Source organism: Clupea harengus, chromosome 13 (genome assembly GCF_900700415.2).
Source record: "Clupea harengus chromosome 13, Ch_v2.0.2, whole genome shotgun sequence".
Taxonomy (NCBI): Eukaryota; Metazoa; Chordata; class Actinopteri; order Clupeiformes; family Clupeidae; genus Clupea; species Clupea harengus.
Genome location: NC_045164.1, coordinates 28190344 through 28205343, shown reverse-complemented (window position 1 = coordinate 28205343; position 15000 = coordinate 28190344). Strand labels below are relative to the sequence as shown.

At 50.0% G+C, this 15000-nt stretch overlaps 1 protein-coding gene across 1 annotated transcript in view; it reads left to right on the top strand.

Moving 5' to 3' along the window:
• The window catches only part of LOC105899707 (neurexin-1a), a 395474-nt gene that overhangs the window by 359620 nt on the left and 20854 nt on the right, over window positions 1-15000 (top strand). Inside the window, exon 21 of the mRNA XM_031579030.2 lies at window positions 5637-5721. Within this exon, the coding sequence (XP_031434890.1) occupies window positions 5637-5721 (85 nt within the window). The remainder of the gene's footprint in view (window positions 1-5636; window positions 5722-15000) is intronic.

The following is a 15000-nucleotide window of genomic DNA, read 5'->3' as shown; positions in this document are numbered from 1 at the left end:
TGTGTGTGTGTGTGTGTGTGTGTGTGTGTGTGTGTGTGTGTGTGTGTGTGTGTGTGTGTGTGTGTGAGTGTGTGTGTGTGTGTGTGTGTGTGTGTGTGAGAGTGTGTGTGTGTGTGAGTGTGTGTGAGTGTGTGTGAGTGTGTGTGTGTGTGTGTGTGTGTGTGTGTGTGTGTGTGTGTGTGTGTGTGTGTGTGTGTGTGTGTGTGTGTTTGTCCTCAGTTTAAACAAAGAATCCAAACCGCCGGGCCGGTACTTCCTGTGTCGTAACCCAGCAACAAGGCAGAGTCTACACGGTACAAAGCTGTGTTAGCTATGTGCATTTTTTACTTTTGAATTGAACGTGTCAAAGTCTTTACGTCGGGCGTTTGGGGGTGAAATATCCTCTGGTAAATCCAAAAAGGTGAATGGAGTAAGTAAGCGCAAGGATGGGTCATTGTACATCCTGTTTTGTGAATTCAAGGAGGCATTGAGAAAACATTGAATGTGTAGATCTATGGAATTCAAGAAATCCATTCTTTCGCACGGCACAGACTCTGCAGGGGCCACGGTCTTCACACACACACACACACACACACACACACACACACACACACACACACTCTCACACCACACACACACACACACACATACACACACACACACACACACACACACACACACACACACACACACGGTCTTCCCACAATGGTCCCCACAGCCTTAGAGAATCAAGGGCAGGGTTCCTAGCTCAGCGCAGGCAAGGTCATGCTGTATTTGACTCTTTCCCCAAACATGTGTGACCTGTAGATAACTGGGGGCATATTTCCACAGTGTTTCTCATCAAAGGTTAAGGGTTAAAGGTTAAGTGGCACTGGTCACTGCTACATAGCAGCAGCAGCGGAGGTTAAATAAAAACCTTAAGCAAACACTAAAGCATTCTGAACAGACTCTGCCGTCCGGAGGAAGCTGACTTTGGATCGAGTCACTTGAGCCGTGCGCTGCCTCAAACGTCCTGCTTGACTTTCAGCCGATTTCCAAAGAGACATTTCCATGTGCCAGAGAGCATTCATCATCTCGGTGCAGCACTTCAAACAACAGAGACCAGAGGAGGTAGAAAAAGAAAGAAACAGGAGAGAAAAAAATAAATAAATAAATAAATAAACCCAGTGCTCCTCTGAGACTCAGACAGGTCATCACACAGGAAGGTGTGTGAGACTGTTGAGCCGCTGGAAAACCCTTTTTTTGCATTTAATTTGAAATATTTAAGGTGTTAAAAAAAATCTCAATACGTTCTAACTACCGACCGGCTGACCTAGTCACTAGCTACCTCCAAGCATCTCCTTCGATCTCCTCGTACGCTGACAAGAAGGCCGCAGACAAGAGCAGTGGCTAAGTGCTTACGGTGGCTCTCCACGGCATGCATGTGGGGAAGGAGCACACAGCATGGAGGCAGCCGGACCGGACTGCTGACACAAGGGGGGAAAGTAGCGGAGATGTGGTTGTGATCCCATGGTGTGTGTGTGTGTGTGTGTGTGTGTGTGTGTGTGTGTGTGTGTGTGTGTGTGTGTGGGGCCAGAGGAGGAAGAACTCGTGGATGGGGGGGGGCAGAGTTTAGTTGAGATTAAGAGCGAAGGATTGTCAGTCTCAACAGATCAAAGGGGGGAATGTGTGTGTGTGTGTGTGTGTGTGACAGGGTTTTTCTGTTGTGCTGACTGCCCTCGTGCACCCATCCGAGTCCGGAAGGCTTTTTTATTTAGCGGTCAGGAGCGATCGCAAAATGACTAAGTCATTCGTCAAGGTCAGCATCGTTCAATTCCTCCGGCCAAATTGAATTCTCTTGTCAGAGAAATATGGTCTGAAAAAGATTTAGCCCCCGCTCTCCTCCGTCTGCTTCTGTGCATTAAAGGATTGGAGAGATTGATTTGAAATACCAATTAGCCGGCGTTCAAAAACACCAGCCTTTGTGTGTGTCTTTGCCAGCAGTTGTTTACACGGCTGTTTTCTATAAAGCGAAGGCCTCAGGCTAGTCTGCATTTTAGCATAGCCTCTTTATGGTCTGCCATTCCTTGCCCACCATTTGCGATGAGCTGCTCGCTTTTAAGACATAAAAATATCAACCTTTCACTCTCGCCTGAACTTGGTTCTATTTTCCGAGCAGTTTGTGTGTGAGTGTAAGGTCTCTGCAGCGGTAAGGGCCTGATCTAGTGAGTGTGTGTGTGTGTGTGAGTTTATGTGTGTGTGTGTGTGTGTGTGTGTGTGTGTGTGTGTGTGTGTGTGTGTGTGTGTGTGTGTGTGTGTGTGAGTTTATGTGTGTGTGTGTGTGTGTGTGTGTGTGTGTGTGTGTGTGTGTGTGTGTGTGTGTGTGTGTGTGTGTGTGTGTGTGTGTGTGTTTATGTGTGTTTGTGTGTGTGTTTATGTGTGTGGGTGTAAGGTCTCTGCAGCGGTAGGGGCCTGATCTAGCTGATCTCTCCGTCGGCCTTCCTGTTGCATTGCTCCGAGGCAGACCAGATTTGCTGTGGCACTCTGGGAAGTGTAGTCAGATTAATGAGCTGTTCCTCTACCTTTGCTATGGGAAGAGCAGTCAGATTAATGAGCTGTGCCTCTACCCTTTGCTGTGGCACTGTGGGAAGAGCAGTCAGATTAATGAGGCCTTCCCTGCCCAAGGCCTCTGCTTCAGCACTTTAAGAAACACTGGCAGATTAATGAACTCCAACTGAGGCTCCAGTCAACTCTGTTTCCTAGTTTTCACTGAAACTTACTGCGTCACATTTCCGTGTGTGTATGTATGAGTTTATGTGTGTGTGTGTGTGAGTTTATGTGTGTGTGTGTGTGTGTGTGTGTGTGTGTGTGTGTGTGTGTGTGTGTGTGTGTGTGTGTGTGTGTGTGTGTTTGTATGTGTTTGTATGTGTGTGTGTGTGTGCTTATGTGACTATGTACACTGTGTTTGTGTGATACTTTCTTGCCTTCTTCTTTGATTAGGGTTTCTGTCATGACATTCTCTTACCTGTACATCAGATTGTCAGCGCTGGGACAGAATGGAGCTGTGTCATGAATGAGAATATTATGGGATGCTGTGCAGGCCAGAGCCACATTACAGAGCTGACCCTGTGTGCAGGCCAGATCCACATTACAGAACTGACCCTGTGTGTGGGCCAGATCCACATTACAGAGCTGACCCTGTGTGCGGGCCAGATCCACATTACAGAACTGACCCTGTGTGCAGGCCAGATCCACATTACAGAACTGACCCATAGCAACAGCGCTCCTCTCAGGCTGGCCAGTGCCCTGTGCTACGAGCTGTAGAATACCGCTGTTGAATACTGAGCTGTAGAATACTGCAGATGACTTTGAGTCCGCTGGAGTACCGCTGCTGGATTCACTCCTGAGCAGAATCCCCAGCCGGAGACCAAGAGAGGGGAGAGAGGGGTGTGTGCTGAGGGGAGAGAGGGGTGTGTGATGCTGACAGGCGGAGACCAAGAGAGAGGGGTGCTGTGACAGGCGGAGACCAAGAGAGAGGGGTGCTGTGACAGGGGGAGACCAAGAGAGAGGGGTGCTGTGACAGGGGGAGACCAAGAGAGGGGTGTGTGCTGAGGGGAGAGAGGGGTGTGTGATGCTGACAGGCGGAGACCAAGAGAGAGGGGTGCTGTGACAGGTGGGACCAAGAGAGAGAGAGAGGGGTGTGTGACAGGTGGGACCAAGAGAGAGAGAGAGGGGTGTGTGACAGGTGGGACCAAGAGAGAGAGAGAGGGGTGTGTGACAGGTGGGACCAAGAGAGAGAGAGAGGGGTGTGTGCTGTGACAGGGGGAGACCAAGAGAGAGAGAGAGGGGTGTGTGACAGGTGGAGACCAAGAGAGAGGGGTGTGTGACAGGTGGGACCAAGAGAGAGAGAGAGGGGTGTGTGCTACTGACAGGTGGGACCAAGAGAGAGAGAGAGAGGGTGTGTGACAGGTGGGACCAAGAGAGAGAGAGAGGGGTGTGTGACAGGTGGGACCAAGAGAGAGAGAGAGGGGTGTGTGACAGGTGGGACCAAGAGAGAGAGAGAGGGGTGTGTGACAGGTGGGACCAAGAGAGAGAGAGAGAGAGGGGTGTGTGCTACTGACAGGGGGAGACCAAGAGAGAGAGAGAGGGGTGTGACAGGGGGAGACCAAGAGAGAGAGAGAGGGGTGTGTGACAGGTGGGACCAAGAGAGAGAGAGAGGGGTGTGTGACAGGCGGAGACCAAGAGAGAGAGAGAGGGGTGTGTGACAGGTGGGACCAAGAGAGAGAGAGAGGGGTGTGTGACAGGTGGGACCAAGAGAGAGAGAGAGGGGTGTGTGACAGGTGGGACCAAGAGAGAGAGAGAGGGGTGTGTGACAGGTGGGACCAAGAGAGAGAGAGAGGGGTGTGTGATGCTGACAGGCAGATCTCCATCCATCTCTACTGCACTCCAGGCCTGAGAGGCAGGAAGGAGAAGACACATGAAACAGAGAAGAGAGAGAAAAGTGTGTGTACGCATGTGTGTGTGTGAGAGAGAGAGAGAGAGAGAGAGAGAGAGAGAGAGAGAGTGTGTGTGTGAGAGAGAACAACAAAGGGAGAGTGTGTATAGTCGTGTGGGTGCGCAGGCCTGTGTGTCTATGTATGTATGTGTGTGTGTGTTTTTGTCTGTGGGTCTCTGTGTGTAAGTCTATCTGTGTGTGTGTGTGTGTGTGTGTGTGTGTGTATGTGTGTGTGTGTGTGTGTGAGAAAGAAGAAGAGCGAGAGAGAGGAAATGAGACAGAATGTGCAAACACAGTCTGGGTTTGTTTGAGTCAGAGAGTGGAGTGGGAGATGGAGAGATAAGGTGTGTGTGTGTGTGTATGTGTGTGTGTGTGTGTGTGTGTGTGTGTGTGTGTGTGTGTGTGTGTGTGTGTGTGTGTGTGTGTGTGTGTGTGTGCCTTTGTGAGAGGGAGAAAGCAAGTGAGTGTGTACAGAGACAGAAAGGTAAAAAGAGCACCCAGGGCAGAGGGATTGTGTGTGTGTGTGTGTGTGTGTGTGTGTGTGTGTGTGTGTGTGTGTGTGGGGGGAGGGAAGGCGGTGTATCGATTCCTGCACCTCTGCCCGTCAGTAGCGAGTGCCAGGATCTCCCGCCAGGAAAAACAAATCACAGGGGCAAAGTGATGGATGTGGCACTCCAGGATCCACTGGCTCCGCCATCTGCACAGCCGCCGCTGTATATCAGCCTCACGCACCGCAAATCACATTTACATTCGCGCCACTTCCGCAAGCTTTAGGGTACACAGATGTAGAAGGAGAGGTCCTCCTCTAGGAAGGAGTGTCTATTTTAAGAGTAAACTACAGCTGATGTATCCATATCTCTGCAAACATGCTGTCCCTGCCGCTCGTTCAGTCATCCTAACTATCGTGAATAATCCCTGTGGTGTGTGTGTGTGTGTGTGTGTGTGTGTGTGTGTGTGTGTGTGTGTGTGTGTTTATATGTGTGTGTGTGGGATCATGAAGGGATGGAATGTGTGAGGATATTAGACAGGGGGACATGATAAAAAAACGTCCGTCCTTCAGGTAAAAAAGGCCAAAAAGTGTATGTTACTCGTCAGCCTCCTGAGTTTGTTTGTGTGTTTGTTTGTTTGTTTGTGTTGGCCTGTTGTATTAACATCCTCACCTCTGTGTGTGTGTGTGTTGCAGACGACAGACGACCTGCTGGTGGCTTCCGCAGAGTGCCCGAGTGACAGCGACGACGAGGACGACGATCCGTGCGAGCCGAGCTCAGGTGGGTTAGGTTAGTCATCTTTTTTATTACTACTTCTCCCTGGGTGTGTCGCTGTGTCTCTCTCTCTCTCTCTGTTCTCTCTCTCTCGCTCTCTCTCGCTCTCGCTCTCTCTCTCTCTCTCTCTCTGTTCTCTCTATCTCTCTCTCTCTCTCTCTCTCTGTGTATCTCTCTCTCTCTCTCTCTCTATCTCTCTCTGTTCTGTCTCTCTCTCTCTCTCTCTCTCTCTCTCTCCCTCTCTCTCTCTCTCTCTCTCTCTCTCTCTCTCTGTTCTGTGTCTCTCTCTCTCCCTCTCTCTCTCCCTCTCTCTCTCTCTCTCTCTCTCTCTGTGTATCTCTCTCTCTCTCTCTCTCTATCTCTCTCTGTTCTGTCTCTCTCTCTCTCTCTCTCTCTCCCTCTCTCTCTCTCTCTCTCTCTCTCTCTCTCTCTGTTCTGTGTATCTCAAACCTCGCCACAGCCTCGCGTCTGACACCCCGCTCCCATCCACCGTTACACCCCCAAGGACAGTCAGAGCACTCTGAGCCGTGTTCACCGCCTCTCATGGTGGCTGGTGACACTCTGGACGTGCTCCTCCATGCTCTCTCTGTGTTCACCTCACCGTGTAACTGCACCACATAAGGCCTCCACGCTCTTTTTTTCCTTTCCTTTTTTTTCCTTTATCCGCTCTGCCCACAGAAGAAGCAGAGAGGTTGGGCTTGACGGTGATAGGGCTAGGTTTCGATGGGAGCAGCCAATGAGGAGTGGCGAGCTCGGCTCGGCTCGGCTCGGCCTGCCGGGTCCCCGTCGTCATTAATTATGCTCGGCAGCAAGCGAGCGAGAGAGGGAGTGCGTGAGCGAGCGAGAGAGGGAGTGCGTGAGCGAGTCGGCTCTGTTGTCTTCATCGCACGAGCGCCTGTGTTTATGCGAGCTGATTACTGTTGACGTGCACGTTAGGTGTGTGTCAGGGCTGTGTACACTGCTCTCAAGGAAAACAACAAACACTCTCCTCCCTCCCTCCCTCCCTCCCTCCCTCCCTCCCCACACTCCAACCCAAACAAAACCCTCTTCTTGCAAGTGTTACCTTTTTTCCCCTCACTTAGTTTTTTTCGTCTGAGACGGCGGCGCACTAGCGTGAGACTTCCAGTCAGGATGCGGACTCCTCACTGAGATGACAGGTAGGGAGGGGAACGGGGAGAAGGAGCTCCTTTGAAGGGGGAGCTAAGAGAAGATCAGACAGACAATATGTTGCGTTACATCAAAGCGTCATTCCTTTTTTGGCTCCTGTCCGGTTCAAATGTGCCAGTCTCAATGCATTACCAGCCCTCACCTGACGCTTCACAATGCACAAGAGACACACAGTATGGATTTCAAGGCGTGGACGTGAGAAATATGAGCCGGATTAAAAGATAATCAGTTTATCCCTCGGCAAAGCCCATCTTTTTTTTGAGAGATATGTATTTGAGGGGGGATCTGTGCACACACAATGCCGTAGCACTTGTTTACTCGGCTTGGGAACATCCTGCACAGTCATCTAATTGTTTAATTAGCATTCGTTACGTAGATCAAGTTTTATTGAAAGGGGTATCATCATGAAATGTTTATTATGTATTCGTATAAATGAAACTCAGGCCAACTCTGTAGTTCATTTATACACTGTTTTATGTGCGGTAGATTACACTGTGTTGGAGTCATTGTAAGGGGTGGTGTGTTTCGAGAGGGCCCACTCTACTCAAGGCCACCGCACCAGACGCTGTTTTATGGCTGCACACATCTGGCCCTTTAAAACAACTGTCACACACACACACACACACACACACACACACACACACACACACACACACACACAGATATATATACGTATATAGAGAGACACACATCTGGCCCTTTAAAACAACTGTCACACACACACACACACACACACACACACACACACACACACACAGATATATATACGTATATAGAGAGACACACATCTGGCCCTTTAAAACAACTGTCAGGTTGTACTACAACTTCTGTAAAAAAATCAAATAAATCATAGAGGCTTTTTTTATTACGAACTACGGAACGTTCATGAATATGTAATAATATATACATAGAAATCTAATGAAAATGTTTTGATGAGTCTATATGTGTGTTAAGTGTGTTAGTGTGCATGTAAACTAACATCCTTGAGTGTGAAGTGCTCCCCGAGGTGCCCTGCTCAGAATAAGGAGCTCTCAGACGAGACATAAACAGGCCTGGGGTGGGAGAAGGGAGAACAATTAAGAGCCTCGACTTAAGGCCTCTCCCACTCTGCCATCGATCTGCTGGCGGCAATAAAGCCCAGACTAAATTAATGTCGGCCCGTCGGCTCGCCGACGTCTGCCAGTCTAGGCCGTGGCCGCCTTTGTCAGATGGTGGGGGGTGGGGGGGGGGAGGGGCGGGGGAACTGATGAAGGCCGTTGTCGGGTACACCTAACGCTGACAGACAACTGAGACTGGTCGCTGTGAGCAACGGCAGTGGCGATAGTAGGAGTCGCTGGTTAGGAGCCGATACTACAGTCTGCCCTCAAAGGTTGTCCTGTCTCCGTTTTGATGAGCTTGTTTACCATGTCAAAAGCAAGGAGGTGTCTCGCAGCTGTGTCCCGGACAAGGTCGCCGGTGTGCGCTCGAAACAGCTGAGCATTAGACAAAGCGACAGATTCAGTGCAAACCCCCTTTTTGCGATAGATAGAAGAAACCATCTTTCTTTTGTGAGAGGACAGAGAGAGAGTTCAGTCCACGATCAGCTGTGAGATTTGACAGCGTCTGTGGGAGCTGCCATGGCGACAGCTGTCTAACACCACATACTGATTAATATCTACATTCAGGGCCCGCTCACACACCCAGTGGAGTGGGTGACGACGTGTGTCGGATGGCTCAGCGGTGCGTGAAGGACTGGATCCACCGGCTGCCCAGGCTGCAGAGCGAGAGCCAAGTGGGCGGGTGGGCAGAGAGGCTCTCTCCTCTGAATAGTACCGACAAACAGGAGATAATCACGGTGCTACCGTTGAGTATTTCTGTGTTCTCTGTTAGGTCGGACAGTGAGGAGCAATTACCTGAATTTGACACGAAAGTGTTTCCGGATTAAAATTGCGGACTCTATATCTAAAAAAACACTGGCTTTTGGCATCTTTGTAATAAGAACTGGGGTATGAATTCCAAACTGTTAAAGAACCGACATACGACGACGGCCAGACATCTAATGGAGTGAATGTTAGAAAGCACTCTTGTAACGGAGTGAATGTTAGAAAGCACTCTTCTAGCGGAGTGAATGTTAGAAAGCACTCTTGTAACGGAGTGAATGTTAGAAAGCACTCTTGTAACGGAGTGAATGTCAGAAAGCACTCTTCTAACGGAGTGAATATAAGAAAGCACTCTTCTAGCGGAGTGACTGTTAGGAAGCACTCTTCTAGCGGAGTGAATGTTAGCTGTTGTAGTGGAGTGAATGTTAGCTGTTGTAGAGGCGGGCTAAGCTCTTGTCCCCGAGTTGTGTTGTGCCTCAAGGTCAGTGCCGCAGTCAGCACAGCACACCGTAGATCATGGCCGACTCCTGCCGTGGCGTGGCCGACTCCTGGCTATCAGCGATCGAGCGATATCGATCTGGTCCTGCTTACTTATTGCCATGCTTTATTTCCACACACACACACACCCCCCCCCCACCCCGACGCTGCCGGAACCCCCCCAAGGCGACTGCACAGCAGGGTGCTAATCTTCCACCAAGGCCCAGATTAAATCACACTGCAGTAAATTCAATCTCAGCTTCCACCACCACCCACACACACACACACACACACCCACACCCACACCCACACACACACACACACACACACACACACACACACACACACAGACACACACACACACACACACACACACACACAGACAGAGTTGCAGGGTGGATGGACAGTGCTTAGGCATTTGAGTGTCCAAGACCAGCAGCCAGACTAAGCACTTACATTACACACACACACACACACACACACACTCACACACACACACACACACACAGACACACACACACACAGACATACAGGAACACCATTGGGGAGGGCATAAGCTATGTGTGGTGGAAGGTGGACGGGCTGTCAGGATGACCTTTTAAAACACCCCCCCCCCCCCCCCCCCCCCCCCCCACAAACATCTGGGCCGCGCGCCGACAGCCAGATGTGCAAGTCAGACAAGTCCCCCAAAAGCAGAAGGCATGAAAGAGAGAGACGGCATGCGCACGGAAACGAACGACCTAGAAACATAATGTAATTGTCAGTGGAATGGGGGATTCTCGTTTCTCTATCATTGTCAAAGCTGATTTCTCTTTACCGATCTTGAGAAGCAGCTCCCCTCCCTCTCACACCACACCACACCACACCACGCCACGCCACAGCACACACACACACCCGCCTCTGGGGGAGAGCGTACCACAAGCACAGCCTGCCGTATTGTATTGTGATGCGCCGCAAAAGGCAACATCTGCTGCCGCCGCACTTGAACCCGCCCCTGAGACGCCTGCCTGTCAATGCCCCGGCCACACGCTCCGGGCTCTCTGTCTGCCCACCGGGGCCAGTTGAGATCGCTATCAGGAGTGGCAGCTTTTGGCCCGCTGCCCGAGCACTGGCCAGCCTTGGAGTGGGTGACAAGGAGAGGTCATCGCCGAGAGGCACCAGGGTCTCGCTGGAGAGGGACGCAGTGAATAGACTCCGAGAGGCACCAGGGTCGAGCTGGAGAGGGAAGCAGTGAATAGACTTCCTGTTCGGTCGCCCGCCACACCTGTGCTGTACATCGCCTCTCTGTCACGGGGGCTGGCGTCTCCAGTGTGTGTGTGTGTGTGTGTGTGTGTGTGTCTGTGTGTGTGTGTGTGTGTGTGTGTGTGTGTATGTGTGTGTGTGTGTGTGTGTGCGTGCGTGTGTGTGTGGGTGTGTGTGTGTGTGTGTGTGTGTGTGCGTGTGTGTGTGTGTAGGCGTTTTTGTTTGTTTGCTCGTTTAACAGATGTTTGATTGCAGAGGAAATGACAGTAACAGAAAAATCCATTTTGTAAGACGCGTGCTCTGTGTGTGATGTGGCGGATTCGTTACTTAGCAAAGCTTACAGTATTCTTTACCAGCGCCGAAACTGGAACAGCCTGTTTATATATAGCAATAATCATAATCATAATCACAAATAGATACACATTAAGTAAACATCGTTTTCTCAGAGCTTAATTATATGTGATCCTGTCGCCCAGTTTAACTGGTTCATCTTTGCCTCTCTTTGCACTGTAAGCATCCTCTAGAGAGCCGTGAGACACACACACACACACACACACACACACACACACACACACACACATACACACACACACACACACACACACACACACACACTCACCTACTGGCGTTTACATAAATCATACCTTGCTCTGCTCTTCTTTTCAATTTTTGATTGCTTCGAGGCAGGTGAAGGTTAATTATTTGCAATTTTTCTCTCACAATTTTTCCACTTTTTTTCCCCCTCTGCCCATCCTTCTATTAAACCCATGTAGCTGACATTTGCGCTAATGTGTTTTGTTCTTTTTTTTCCTAGCGGAGAAAAAGAGAAAAAGGCTTTGGACGAGTCTGTGCGATTAATCAAATGCCAAGTGACAAATTCCATCATTAGACTGACAAGCACACGCTGTCCCCCACTCCGCCTCCGCTCAAAAGAAAAGACATATATCATGATAAAATATTGTTTTGTAGTATTTCTAAGATTAATGAAAACAATCGCAACACACTGGTGGCATGAGAGGTCACTGCCCACAAGTAATAAGCTATTCAGTCATTCTCTGCATGAGTCTCGGAACTCAGACCCACTGCAGACGAACTAGCATTCTGTGTGGCGTTAGCCTGTCGGCTACACGCTGCGATCGTTCTCAACGCCTCAGACACAACACAGGAAATGCTCGTCTGGGAGAGGCTCAGATGTCAGGAAGTGGAATTAATCTTTCTTAATAGAGGCAGACCACACCTCACATCTGGAGGACCTGCGTCTGTGTCCCCTGTCCTTTCACAATTACTGTTAACAGCACAGCCATCTTTCCCACTGTGAAAGTGCTGTATTGGCTGAAGATGTTTTTTTTTTCTGCATTCTTGCAAATTGCGTTCATTTTCTGTACCCCTCGCTCACTGGAGATTACCCGCGACAGGCCTCACATGGTGGGTTCGGCTTTAATGAAATGTGTTCTCGGAGAAAACAGGATTTCATGCTCATGTCTTCTCCGCTGTCAGGCCTCTTCCGAAGGCGGCGCCCCCCCACGCCCTTATTTATCCCAGCAATTATATTTGAACGCTCCTACTCTTACTATCCTTCTCTATCTCTCTCTCTCTCTCTCTCTCTTTCTCTCTTTTTTCCCCTCTTTCTATCTCAGCCTCATGTCAACGACATCTTTTTGCTGACTTTGATGCTAACCCGATGTGTCTGTTTATTAGTCCGCGAGGACTGTGACGGATCCTGCTTTTGGGAAAACACAGAGTGAGCCGTAGTCGTAGTCCGCTGTCGTGCCGTGCCACTCCTGACGCCAGCGGCAGGCAGACAGACAGGCAGACAGACAGGCAGACATGCAGACAGACAGACAGACAGACAGACAGACAGACAGACAGACAGTCCTTCAGAGCACCTCTAGTGGGGACCCCCCCCCCCCAGGCTGGCCAGAGTGCAGACGCATAAAACAAAACAAATGTAATGTAAACATTTGGCAGTGTGTGTGTGTGTGTGTGTGTGTGTGTGTGTGTGTGTGTGTGTGTGAGAGAGAGAGTGTGGGTGAGTGTGAGTGTTTTCGGCGTTTCCCCCTCACCCTGTGCAGGCAGGAAGGTGGATGGGGGGGGGGGGGGGAGGGGGGGTAGGTCCATGATCCGTGAAATGCACATTATGGTTGGGGGCCAGAATCAAGGATGGAGTCATAAAATACTGAACAGAGCCTCACAGTGATTGTGCCGCGCTTGTGCCGCGCTTGTGCGTCTGCGTGGGCAAACGCTCGAGTTAAGAAGCAAAGCCACAAACCATGTCGCTGATATATAGAATTACAAGCCTTTTCTAATCTTCAAAAGGAACCACAGAAAGAAAAAAAACAAGCTTTTTAATCTTCAAAAGGACACAACAGAAAAAAAAAAAAGTTCTCTGGCTGGACGGCAGCCTGTTTTGGTAAAAAGGTGTTTTAGTTCCTTATGAAACGCTGTGATTTCGCATGATTGTTTAATCCTGAAGTACTCCAGAGTCGGAGAGACGGGGGAAAAACTCAGACGTGCGACTCGTTGAAAGAACTTCTGCACCAGCCTCTACATTCTGAACGCTTGAGCGCGTGCTCAAATACTGTAATAAGGCACATTGATGATTTTCTTAATGAATGCACTCATTAAGTTAATGGACAAAACGTCTCTTTTCAAACAGAGTGCTAAGTAAAACAGGCAAATATGCATGCGCGTACATGCGCGGAAAAAAGGAAAATTGTCCTTCCGTTTCGAGACGGTTAGCGTAACCCGTTTTCTTTTACGAGCCAATAAATTGCGTAAGCTCCCATAAAAAGCCTGTAGCGGCCCATATAACCCCTTGTGAGGGTGGCGCGTGTGCAGAAAAGTAATGAGGTCTTTATCTTGGACCAGGGCTTTCCTGTCGGGTCAGCACTAGACCAGACCCAGAGGCTGTGCTACGGAGCGAGAGAGAGGGAGGGAGAGAGAGAGGGAGAGAGAGAGAGAGAGAGAGAGTGAGAGAGAGAGAGAGAGAGAGAGAGTGAGAGAGTCAGACAGAAAATGAGAGAGAGAGAGAGAGAGAGACAGAGAGAGAGAGAGAGAGAAAGAGAGAGAGTGAGAGAGGGAGAGAGAGAGAGAGAGAGTAAGAGAGAGGGAGAGAGAGTGAGAGAGAGAAGGAGAGAGAGAGGGAGAGAGAGAGAGGGAGAGAGAAAGAGGGAGAGAGAGAGAGAGTGAGAGAGGGAGGGAGGGAGAGAGAGAGAGAGACAGAGAGAGAGAGAGAGAGGCTGGGAAGGCGATCCTTCACCTTGAGATCTGGTGAGGAATCAGAAACCCTCTCAGGTGGAGGACACTGTGGAGCGTGTCTCTGGTAATTAGCTAACTGTTCAGAGTCGTATTGTTCTCAGAGGTGCTCTCACTCTCTTTCAGAGGCTAAGAAGTCTTCTTAGGAAGGACAAGTGCACAGTTCCTTTAGCCCCCGACGTGGACTCTCTCTGTGTCCAGCCTCCCTTCGTCACACACACACACACACACACACACTCACACACAACTGATTAAGTCATCATACTTACCGCATCAGCATGTTTATCACTTAAGCACTGCTCATTCTGTTCTTCCTGCATGCTAATCTCATTTATTAACATATTCACATCTTTAACACGTGTGTACGTGTGTGTGTGTGTGTGGCCATGTGTGTGGCCATGTGTTTTTGTGTGTGTGTGTGTGTGTGTGTGGGTGTGTGTTTGGGTGTGTGTTTGGGTGTGGGTGTGTGTGTGTGTGTGTGTGGGTGTGGATGTGGGGGTGGGTGTGTGTGTATGTGTGTGTGTGTGTGTGTGTGTGTGGGGGGGGTGTGTGTGTGTGTGTGTGTGTGTGTGTGTGTGTGTGTGTGTGCATGATGCTGTCTCAGCAGCATGATAAGCTTACTGTCAGCAGGCTTTAATAAAGTGACCACACTGCTCCCACGAGCACGTCTATCATAAACCGGCCCCAACCCAGGGGCCAGGGACCAGCACAGACACACACACACACACACACACACACACACACACACACACAGGGACCAGCCCTAGCCCTGGAGGTATGGAGTCATTTCTGGACCCTGGTGGTTAATTAAGGCAGGCAGGGGTGGCCTTAATACCCCCTGCACGGCGAGCCAGGGGGAGGCTGCAGTGGAGGTTCTGTTGCCCCGGCACAGTGACCTGTCTCTGGGCTGATCCGCCCGGGAGGAACGCTGGCAGCTGGTGATTACACTGGGATATGTGGCAATACCATAACACTAATCCACTCAGATTACGAATGTGTCACTGAGCTGGCGAAGTTAAAACCCCCAGCCCTTCTCTGCGAAGACTCCCACTGCCTTACCCTGGTGTGGAGTTAAGCTGTCCCGGGTGGAGTGTGTGTACTGCCACAGTATATATCCCTGTCTGGCCTGCACAGATACACACACACACACACACACACGCACACACATAGGGACACTCACACACACAGACACACATACGTGTACATCGACTCAAAACTACAAACTATCCGACACATACACACACATAGGGACACACACAGACACACTCAAACACACGACACACAT